This window comes from Notothenia coriiceps, unplaced genomic scaffold (genome assembly GCF_000735185.1).
Source record: "Notothenia coriiceps isolate Sejong01 unplaced genomic scaffold, NC01 NC01_scaffold00032781, whole genome shotgun sequence".
Lineage (NCBI taxonomy): Eukaryota > Metazoa > Chordata > Actinopteri > Perciformes > Nototheniidae > Notothenia > Notothenia coriiceps.
Window position 1 is genome coordinate 152,321 of NW_011365482.1, and position 12,262 is coordinate 164,582.

Consider the following 12,262-nt stretch of genomic DNA (forward strand, 5'->3'; position numbering starts at 1 on the left):
TTTCGACCATTCAGGATTTATTCAAGGACAAAGACAAACAAATCACAATCAGTCTTTCTGGCCTGTGTCATCATGGTAACTCTGATATGTGCACATGATTGTCGAAGGCATCTGATATACAAGCCCCATTAACAAAGAGTCATCTTCATCAACGTAGAACAATTAGTGTGCTCTGAGGAAGGAGGGTTTCGTCTGAGTGACGGGGGTGCACAGGATGGGAGTTGTGGTCTCATGCAGAGAGTAAATACAATACGCCGGCTCTGGACAGGACACCCACAGGGAGACACTGGGTCCTTAACAACAGCAAGTATCAAGTTTTAGTCCCACAAACAGTTTTCAGAGGTAAAGCTGCTCTCATTAGTTGCATTAGCAGCTGCTAGCATAGCAACTAACAAACCTAGCAACTCTTTCCCTCCATGAGAGACAATGCTAATATTGAGACTACTAAAGTGTTTAGCAACAAACTTTATCAAGTATTCGCTTAACCTACATATGAGTAAATTCTGTGTCTAATTTCAAGATACCTTCAGATGTAGAACTTAGCAAACATAGCAAAGTGTTAAACTCAGCATAACATCCACAGCTAGCTAAGTAGCCTCAGTTGAAGCCATACAAGCTAATAGCTTCATGCCCTTGTTAAGTAAATATAGTCATATTCTATGTCATGAATAAGGCAATATTCCATGTCATACAATTCAAATGGAAACATCTTTATTTTAATAATTTACGTTCTTGCCATATCATTCATGTATGCAGGAAATCAGCTGGAATTCCCTCTTATAAGCAGACGTTTTTGTTCTCTTGATAAATACTAGTTAGCCCAAATATTTCCACCTATGGAAACTGTTTGTGGAGGTGAAACTCTGCTACTAGGTGAACTGGGATATCTCAACCTGTGTAAGTCTTTACATAATACAAATACTAACATCGTACAAGGGCATATAAGATTATGCAAACACTCATGGTGAAGTTGAATCTTTGAAGCACTTCTATCAACATGCATGTGTTTTTTTATCTTTTGTGATAGCATCTTGGTAAAAAAAAAAGGCGAAAGGGTGGACGAGCGCCGCTCCTCCTTAACAGTGTGTGTCTGATTCGGTCACAGCTTTGGATTTCTTCCGTTATAATGGCAGAAATGACAGCCTGAGTTCAGTTAAAGATGCGATCACTTGGTGATTGACGTGACACTGCAACAGTGATGGCGTTACACGTGATGTGTAGCTCTCAGTCTCGTGTGGGAAAGTATACTTGACACCTATTTTAACATTAAACATTCTATAGAGAATACAATCAACTTTCCTCGACACACTCACTCCCTCTCACATGCTTGAACAGCAAAACATCGGTACATTTTATCTTGAAAATTATTATTCATATTCACAATCTATTTACACGAGAGATGTTAAGATTCATTCATGAATCTTTAAACAGCAGACATAAAGACCTAGAGCAGCCTAATACTGAACCCTCGTCCTGTTGTAAACCATTTCCATTTCCAATTTAAGAGCATATTCTTAGTGTTTGTTGACCATTCAATAATATATTTTTTGCTACATAAAAAACATGTGCGACAATTTTAAATGGATTTCATTCAAAAACAATAATGCACTTTTTTATCCCCCTAAAATGTAAATGTTTTATCTTTATATTTTTGAACTATAGGTGCTGAAGTTTCCTAATTCCCCCTAAAATATTTTGGCGACACACTGTAAAAAAGAATGCATAGCAATCAAGTGGTTTGTATATATGGTTACAGTGAATTATCCGATTAGGTGATCATAATAAGTAAAGCCCTTACATGGTTTTAAGTTCCCCTAAGTAAAACAATATAACTCCATGGACTCTCTTTAGAGTTGGACCCTGCTCAAAACTTTCACATTCAAAATATGTTTCTGAAAGGTGAACTGTGTCCATGTGCAACGTTAACTTTCTCTATGACTGCACTTAATTAATAACAAAAATAAATCAGCCTAACAGGCCTTCAGTTCACAACTAACCCTACCAACATTAATGAACTAAACCTATATTTTGACTGGATTAGTTGCCAGGAAAACTGCCATTATGTGTCTTTGCATCAATGCCAGTGCAATATTCACAATGTATGAGGTGCTGAAGAAAACATAGATTGGATAGCATTCACACATGTCTTGTCAGAGTTTGTTCTGGTCAACTTCAGTGGAACTTATCACACACAACGACTCAACCAGCCAAAAAGGACTTACTGTTTTTTTGCCATAAGCACTTTGCAGCACTCTGTGTAAAATAAAAAAAAAGGTAAATGGCTATTAGGTAAGGAACAAAGTGAATACATGTTTTCTCCAGATGAATTTGCAGCTGGAGTTCAGCCCTTAGTTTTAGTCGACTTGTGTCTCGAACAGCTTCATATCTGACTTAGTTCACAATAAAGGGATCAGAAGAATTGCATCATGACAATCTGATGGGTGAGCATTCAACATTGTACAGTTCTGTCTTAACTGAAATTTCCACCAGTAACGATAGACTGTGAAAGCTTGTGGAATCATGAGAAGGCTCCATCAAAAACAGCTCAAGATAAAGTCAGTCCGTCATCTCAAACCTAATAATCCATTGAACAACAACTACTAGCCATCTCTGGACCATCTCATTTAAGTTGGAGAACCATGCTACGCTAACCAGGATTCCCAAAAACTGCTCTTGGATCAAGCAACAACCAACTAATCCTCACTGTTGTTTTGGTAGTTCTGTCCAATTATGTCTAAGAGCTCTGGCGCGCTGTTCAAGGGTTCAGGATGTTATTAACAAAACAAAATGGACCAAAAATGCTGATGATCAAATAAAAAACACCTTTGAGTCTGAGAGTTCAAAACGTCTAGGTCCAAGTTTAAAGCTGCCTTCACATGACAAACGGTAAAAAGGCTCTGGGCTGGCGTTGCCGTTGTGTTTCAATGGAGTGAGCTTTACCGCCCAACTAAGGTGACGCTCATGGCTCGATAATGTTGCAGTGCTGAAAGTTCAAATGACTTCCACTTTGACCTTGATTACCGCTGACCTTTTGACGTAGAAACCATAGAAACAGAACTTAACTAGCTGTTTCACCGTACGACCCTGCACCCAACCTCGCGATGAGCAAATGCTAAAAGTGAAGCTGGAATCAAGTATTTAAATGACGAGTCATTACAACACTTAAAAATAAGGACACATCTAACAACGTAAGCCCCAGATCATATCTGTGATGGCTCGGTACCTGGACCAAATAACAGGAAATATATTTCCACCAGCTCACAGTGCAGCCGCAGCTTTCCCTGAGCACTTCTGAACTGGGTGCAGCTTGACGATGCTAAAGGGTGATATCATGGCTTCTCTAGAAGGCGCAGGACCAGCAGGCAACAGCTTCTCCATCTTGGATTTTCATCACACAGGTCAAATACTCTGTGGGTCATAGTAAGTGAAATATCATATGTTTTGTGGCCCTCTTCAAACTGCACTGCGCTGCTTGTAAAGGAATACGAAGGCCAAGCTAACTTGTAGCTCCTTACATTCTCAACTGGAAGCAGAAACAAAAACGACCCTATACTAAACCTGCTGCATGCTCATCATATAACCTGTATGTGTGTCCCTTAAAAGGTGATTGTTATAAAAGTCTTATGAAGAAAAAAAAAAAATAGACAGATCAGTATCTTTTGGACAATAAATAAGTCACACAATGCTCTGACGTCCTCTGTGATAAACACAAGAGGCTCACCTGACGTTTGTAGCGCTTACTCATGGTTCCACATCTCAACAGTCGTATGGTACGTTTAAAGCACTTCTTAAAGCACAAACAAACACAAAAAAGCCCATAAGAACATATAAAACACCTAAAGATGATATATGTAGCTTTTAAACATGAATGAATTGTTGTCCCATTAGCTGCTACATTTGTAAAGTTATTTAAGCCTCTGAATTACACACAGTCAACAGGTCACACTTGGCTGCCAATTGTAGTGTTGATTAACCTAAATTTGACAATAATGTGCTTGCTTTTTGAAAAGTTACATATACCACCTTTTACATTTACATTAATATGAAATATAACAATCCAGTTGTCAACACTCATACCTTATTTGGAAAAAGGCTAAATAAAGTGGTGCAGGAAAGACCAGATTAAAAAAGGAAGTTGAATTTGAAATTGAATAATATGATAACACGGCCCCACCGTCAACCACCAATCACGGCTCAAGCTTGTGCCAGCGACGCCCCAAATAATTTACCAGCAACCAATTCAAGCTGGGCTTCCAAACATCCTCCTAATGTTTGTCGCCATGTGTCGCTGTGGCTGGAGGAATCCAACATGGCGTCCTGTTGGGGAAGCAGTGGGCGTACAGTATCAGCGGGGTGGAGGTAAAGTCCTCTGCTCTCCTGGGAGCAGGGCGGGGAACTTGCTGGGGGAAAAGCAGTGAGGAGAGGGAGAAACAAAGTCTTCCTCCGTCTCTTTCTGTCTCTCTACCTCACAGTGCTGTGGCCTCCCAGCTAGTTCTCCGCGGGACCTGGCGTCACTTGGTCTCTGTGAGCATCGGGGGGGTGACCGCCGTGGGGTGTTGCCGGGTCAGATCGGCCCCGGCAGCTGGAGAGGAGGCTGCAGACGCCAGACTGCAGGGAGTGACCGGGGCAGCAGCATCTGAGAGAGGAAGTTGGCAGAAATGTTTTTTAAAATGTAAATTGACCCTTGGCTAAGCTACACCTTCTTCATTACAGTAACTGTGCCTTTCATTCTGGCACGGCACATGAGGAATATGCCATTTCAGCAGATTTGTCCTCTTAGCATACCTGCCAAGACTAGGCTGTGAACAAGAGGGAGATTTTCTGCACTATGAGCAAATGGCCGACCCTCAACCACTCTGCCTTAATTTGAAGTTGTGCAGGAACGAGTCCTGAATCCCGGCAATGAGTTAGCATTTTAGCATTACCTGTTCCCTCCTCACTAAGTGAATGTTTTATGTCTGTGGTTAACACAAGTTGAGATATTCCAATGTTTTGTTCTCCTCAACGTCACTAAATACCCCATCATTTTGCCTGAAGCTTCTACAAGTGACTAAATAAGACTTCTAAACTCCATCGCGCCAAACGCGAGTCCACCTTTAGCTTAGCAGAGGCAGCCATGCGACCATGATGTAGTTCCTTTATAGCCTAACGTTAGCTTTTTAACTACTGGAGATTGCATTTGTATATGTGGAGATTATCTTGATAAAGAAAACCTGTAAGTATTGTAAACATGTGTTTACCACAGATCTTGTTTTCTGCCATATTCCGACATCTAATGGAGAAATGCATTCACGGTTGCTAAACTAACATTGCTGTTATGTGGATGGGGTACATTTGATTTAGTACACATTTGTTCTATAGACTTTCTGGTGCTACTGATACTAATGACTTACACTCACTTTCTTTGTGGGGAACTGCTACGTTGTTTTCTGTGTTAGCGGCTGTGTTGGCGGCTGTGTTAGCGCCCTGGCTCTGCGTCGCCTGGCCCGTGTTTTGGCTCTGGCCCGTCTGGCTCGGCCTGGTCGGCAGGTTGGAGGCGTCCATGCTGCTCCCCATGCTGCTGCCAAGCTGCAACCGCCTCATGTGCCGAACCACGGCGGTGGCATTGAACGCTTGCTGGAGAGGGAAATGAAATTGGATGATGAAAAGCTGGATGTGCCATTTAGACCCAGAGACCAACTGTGTGAAGAGCAGTTCTTAAGGAAAGTGTTACACCCTCCTCTGATAAAGAAGGAACTCCTAGCATTACGATGGGGGAGTCATTCAACTTCTAAGAACACAGACACTTGTTTGAGGACTTGTACTGGAGTAAAGGAGCTAATACCACCCAAAAGAAATATGAGTAAACAAACCCTCCATTTGCTCTTGGCGAAGTTCTTTTTGATCTGCCGGCTCACTGACTCATGGATGTTCTTGCAGAGTGCTGTATCCCCGGAAATCCTTAAACACACACACAGAGAAATTCTCATTCTCAACCTTTCTGACTGTACATCTACTACTGATATTATGTCTTAGTGTTATTCTGTGTGAGTGTGTTTCTCACCAGGGGTGTCTGAGTGCCTGATCGCAGGTGAAACGCTTTTCTGGATCCTTTTCCATCAGACTGCCGATGAAATCCTTGGCTGGAAAACAAACATGTTTTAAAGAGCCATAATAGGTCAGAAATAAACACCAGGCCAACTTGAAAGAGCCATTTGAAAGAAATCTTGATGAAATCTATTTCAACTCATGTTAACCCATGCTTACAAAGACAACGCTGATGTTTAGCAGCTATAGGATTTACCATGCTCTTCATCTTAGTTAGTGGACCATGAAGGTATGTAAGTCAATCAATAGTTGTTTAGCCATTTTGAACAAATTGCAAATACTCATGGTGGCGCAAGAAAAATAAATCAGACGATTACACTATTCAACATGAATGTCTGTATAACATGTATTTATGCAGTTTTTACAACATATCAGAAAACCGTAAACCCACACACACACACACACACACACACACACACACACACACACACACACACACACACACACACACACACACACACACACACACACACACACACACAAAACGAGGCCACGCTTTAGTAACTTGTGCGCACGCTTTATTAACTCGTGCGAACGAGAAAGTAAAACGTGGCCACGTTTTATTTATTTTTCTCTCTATGAACCCTCCAGGGCTCCGTAGATACAAAATACCACTAAACCTTTTTTTAATCACGTTTTTCAGATGAATTACAGTTAACCCATTGCCAAATAACTAATATCATGTAAGACATCATTTGGGTCAGAATTAAGTGTCCTGGTGGGTGAACACAAGCTAAGACTTCCTGCTGATGTTTACTTATTTCCTTGCTAACCTATGAAGTTATACTGTAGCTATCAGGATATAAAAGGTAACTACATGGACAGGATAAAGAGAGACTCAAAGTGATGTTTCATGCACAGGTTCAGCAGTGAGATAAGAAGCTTAGGAGCAAAGGATAACACAGACTAATACATTCATAAACATCTGAGTGTATGGGGTGCTGACACGCTCCTCATTTCCATACCTGGTGCATATGTTTGTGAAGTGAAAGAAGCCGGGTCTAATCCAGCACTAACATTGATCCTGTGTTTTACATTACCGCAGCCTTTCTCAGCTACTCTTGACTGATCCTCCTCGGCATGAAACAGCAGGCTCTTTATTAATGTTTATTTGCTTTAATTTAGTTTTATTTCCTTGTCCAGTCAGCTAATGGTTTTCAGTATTCTCCCAGAAGCAGAGCCCTCCTGGGGTGTTTCAAAGTAATTTGGTTCCACCTGAGGCAACACACATGCTTGCTCAAATGCAGAATCAATATTAATTGACTTCAAGTAGATGTTGCAGCCTGGGGATAATATTTTAGGCCGGTTGAAGAGCTCGGACCGTGCTACGGTGGTCATGGTCGCGGTTATTGATGACCCCGAGAGGCTCTTTGTCTCTGTGTTTCTGTCTTATTCATTTTGACGTTCCCCTCCGAGAGCTTCTCCGCCGTCGTCCCATCACTCCATGGAATTTCCTCTCAGTTTCTTTTTCCTCAGGCCTTTATCAATATTCTGAGATGGATTGAATAAATGCGAGACATAGCTCTGTATTCAATATTTTCAAGGCTCATGTTAGGATCTAGCAGATGGAATATTGATCAAAAATGATGCCTTGATTAAAAGTTAGCAGTTGCTTGAGTGACTTCTGCTAATCAACCTTCAAAGACTAGGTGGGCCACGTCTTGCTCCACTGCACAGCCGTATGCTACTTCATCTGCAAATTGACTCACATTTCAATCTTGTTCATAACATTAGTGCTATAAATATTTCTATCCATTTAAAGTTCTGATGGAGAAATAATGATTCCATGTTTATATGGAGTGGTTTCACCAAATTGCACTGTGTTTCATTGAGGTCTGTTACGAAAGGCTGATGAATGACGTAAAAATATTGTGGCACGTTCACATGCAACATATGAAGCCATATTAAAACAGTGGGTAGATGTTGAACAGCTTTGTATTGGATGTCTGCACCTGCCAGAGGGCCATAACACAAAAGTAGACATGATTTTATAATAATATTAATAAAAATACATGGGATTTTTATAGCGCTTTTCCTAATGCTCAAAGACACTTTACATAAAATCAGAACAGAAACAATACAAAGAAAACATAAAACATAAACAGTCCTAATCTATAATGTGTGTATGTTGATTTTTTCTTCAACAGGGAGGATACTAATAAATAATAGAATATTTCATGTCAAAGGTTTGCCTTCTAATTTAAATTGTAGATAACTTGATTTCAGACCATCAAAATATTAGTCTTCGGCTATGTCATATTTTGGTGGTCTCTATTACAGCTCAACATAATAATAATAAATTGGATTTATATAGCGCTTTTCTAGACCCAAAGACGCTTTACATTACGAGTAAGGTCGACAAACAAATCAAGAACAAAAACACAAACAAAAACAAAAATAAAAACAAAACAAAAACAGAAAAGCAGTCAGGAGGATGTCGGTTCAGAGGGGGGAGGGGCGGGTTTAAGCATAAGCAGAGTTGAAGAGGTGGGTTTTGAGACGGGACTGGAACAGGGTGAGGGAATCAGACTCACGGAGGTCTTGGGGGAGGGAGTTCCAGAGCTTCGGGGCTGCCACAGAGAAGGCTCTGTCCCCGAAGCTCCGGAGTTTGGCCTTGGGGATTGAAAGCAAACCGGCTGAGGTGGATCTGAGGGACTGGGGTGGTTGGTAGAGGATGAGGAGGTCATTGAGGTAGGGGGGGCCAGATGGTGGAGGGCTTTATAGGTGAGGACCAGGAGTTTGTAGTGAATGCGGTGTGAGACGGGGAGCCAGTGGAGTTCTTTGAGGACCGGGGTGATGTGATGCCATGATTTGGTGTGGGTGAGGAGTCTGGCGGCTGCGTTCTGGACACGCGCTGGAGTCTGTTGAGGGATGTTGTGCTGATGCCGAAGAGGAGTGAGTTGCAATAGTCAAGGCGGGAGGAGATGAAGGCGTGAATGAGTCGCTCAGCTGCGGGGCGGGTGAGAGAGGGACGGAGTTTGGCGATATTGCGGAGGTGGAAAAATGAGGTTTTTACAACTTGGCGGATGTGGGGGTCGAGGGAGAGGGTGGGGTCGAATATCACGCCAAGGTTGCGTGCCTGGGTGGAGGGGGAAACGGGTGCCATCGATGGTGAGTGTCAGGTTGGGGGTTTTGCTGAGGGTGGATTTGGAGCCGATGAGGAGGAGTTCAGTTTTATTGCTGTTGAGTTTGAGGAAGTTGTGTTGCATCCAGGATTTTATTGCAGTCAGACAGGATTCAATGTGTGTGAGAGGGGGGTTGTGGGGGGATTTGGTGCTGAGGTAGATCTGTGTGTCGTCAGCATAGCAGTGAAAGTCCAGGTTGTGATGGCGGAGAATCTGACCAAGGGGGAGGATGTAGATGGTGAAGAGGAGGGGGCCGAGTACTGAACCTTTGGGAACACCTTGGGTGACTGAAGCTGTGGTAGAGGAGTGATTGTTGAGGGAGATGAAGTGGGATCTGTCGGAGAGGTAGGACTGGAGCCACCTGAGTGCAGTACCTTCGATACCGATATCCCGGAGTCGGGTAAGCAGGATGGTGTGGCTCACGGTATCGAAGGCTGCACTCAGGTCAAGGAGGATGAGGATGTTGAGGGAACCGGTGTCAGCAGAGGTGAGGAGGGAATTGAGGACTTTGATGAGTGCCGTTTCTGTGCTGTGGTGAGGACGAAAACCAGACTGAAGGGGTTCAAAAAGGTCATTTGTTACAGTATAAAATACAGTATATAACACAAGATTGTTATCAGTGTTGGTTGTATTTCTTTTTTTATTACTGTCGACAACTTGCCAAATACAAAATCATAATGTGATAATTAGTAGCTAATGATTGTTCAGTTATTGACACATCCACAGTTAAGATTAGGTTTGGTTTGGTGTTCTCAACTATCAGGAGCTAAAGAGAAAGGTTTATTTTCCGACTTTTGGACATATTTCTCAAAAACAATCAACATTGACATTGTGTTTTGAGTGACGAGCTGGTGAATCAGTCTTCTTCTACTCTCAAAAAAGAGTTGCCTTAAACTTTCGATCTTCTCACATGGTCACGTTCAGGGCTCTTTTCACATGGAAAATATGTCTTTTTAGTAGAAATAAGTAAACACATTGAAAATCCCTTGCTGGAATGTAATCCTATAAAGGTATTCTCTGGTGGATGTTTTCCTTTCAGGGCCTCCCTTAAGCAGAGTTACTGTAAGCAAAGATTTCACAGAGACACTTTCTCACCTTTATATTCACAGCTGGCAGCGAATGTGAAATGAGGATTTTCAGTTTTGAGACTTTTCTAAACTTTCAACCTGAGATTTCTAGGATTTGTAAACTGGCAGGATATTCTATTTGGCATGACAGCCTTTGGCAACACAGCCAACTTCCACAGTAACAAACCACAAAGAGACTTAGAGATTCAAGATAATTTTTGACTTTTAAATGACCTATTGGAAACATTATTATTTCACTCAGGAAACGTTACTTACAACACATGCTTGTAAATTAATTTCCCTAGCTTGTTTTTTGTACTTTAGTCTTGAAATTAGAGTTACCCACAAGCTGTTTACACTCATCATTGCAATACAACATGTGATTACAATGCTTTTCACTTGTAGTTTAGTGACAAAAGGGCAATCAAAGCAATTAAAACAAATACTTCGCAGATGGTGTTCAAAACTAATATAATACTATATTGTTGCTAAGAGATCACAGATGTAGCCACCTTAAAAATAAAACGTATATTTGTTTATAGGTTATCTATATGCCAGCTTGCTAGATTAAGCTTTTGCTTTGCACTTCAAGCTAATGAGCATAACATATCATTATATTTGCCCTGTTTTTACAATGAGTGACCTGTAGAATGGCATTTTTTTTATTTTTAGTGTGATTATACATTTTTACTGAACCAAACATATATGTGGACATCAGAATACCTGCAAACAGAGTCTTGAGAAATTCCCATTAAGTGCGCAGCAACATGTCAGTAACTGATGATTGATGGGACTGATGCATTCAGAGGCCTCTCTGAAAAACCCAGCGTGTAGACAGGTGTGTTTAAAATCCTGTCACTCAGCGGTTCAACTTCTCTTATTTATATTCAACACTTCTGCATTTGGATGCCGCAAGAGAGAGAGGGGATGAACACAATTAATGAAGCTATCTCTTCAGGATTAAGCAGTGCAGCAAACGCTTTCACAGCAGACGCCTGTACCTTAAATGGATTCTGGCTGTATAATATTTCGGCATCCTCAAAACCCAGCCCATTTTATTTCAGCAGAACAATGCCTGGAGGATAAACAGTCTCTTATGCCCTTCAGGCGAAGCTTATTTCTTTTGCATTTGTTTCAATATGATTCAGTCAGCACATAACATCGAGCGGTGGCAGGACGATCAGAATTGGTGGGCTGGAAAGTCGCCGATATTGTAACAATCAGAGGAATGGATGGGTTAGGTGAGATGTAGCCTTGTGTTCACGCTGTTGGTAAGAGATAAGACAAGGCCAATTTCATATTTTACCCTGCCGACAGCAGCAGGCAAGTTTTTATCCCTGCTGTTTGGTTTAACTATTGCTCATGTGTCAGAAGTGAATTCCACTTGGCAAGATTCAAAAACTTACAAACTTACTTTCTGTATGTTTGGCTTCCTTGAAATACTCTGCTTAATAAAATACTGATATCTTAGTACTCTTTTAAAAAGTGTTTTAGAGCAAAAATTCCCAAAAACATAATAACATCTGCATAAATTAGTAAATAGTTATAACAATAATTCTATTAAGGTGGTGATGTGTGTCATTTTGTCATACGTTGGTCAGTACGCTCCTGCATGTCAAGCTCTAAGGTATTCTTAGGTATTATATTGTGTTTTTATAGGATAAAGTTGCACCTTCTATCTCTGAAAGGGTAAAATACACCCTGACTAGAAAATCAATGTCATAGATTGTGTATCTTAATGCATCTAACTTGTAGAATTTACATCACATTATTGGATAGAAATTCAATCTTAAAAGGACTTAATTTGGGATGTGGGGCTCGGTAGCCATGCAGACCGGGGTTCAAATCGAGCTGGGCCGAAAAATATTGTTATTATTGGGGTTACTTGAACATTGTTTGGGGTCCAAAACACATATTTTCTGTATAATAAAAACACTGTTTGCAAGATCAAACCATTGTTTTAATGTTTGCAAACCTTCTGAC

At 41.2% G+C, this 12,262-nt stretch overlaps 1 protein-coding gene across 1 annotated transcript; it reads right to left on the bottom strand.

Annotated features, from left to right (window-relative positions):
• On the bottom strand, window positions 1-10,642 carry LOC104961098 (uncharacterized). The gene is made up of 6 exons (XM_010789317.1): window positions 10,622-10,642; window positions 9,431-9,764; window positions 6,044-6,122; window positions 5,853-5,940; window positions 5,400-5,616; window positions 1-4,636 (listed from the first exon to the last, which is right to left on the bottom strand). The coding sequence occupies exons 1-6, from the start codon at window positions 10,640-10,642 to the stop codon at window positions 4,512-4,514; spliced, it is 864 nt and encodes a 287-aa protein (XP_010787619.1). The 3' UTR covers window positions 1-4,511.
• Between the last annotated feature and the right edge of the window lie 1,620 nt (window positions 10,643-12,262).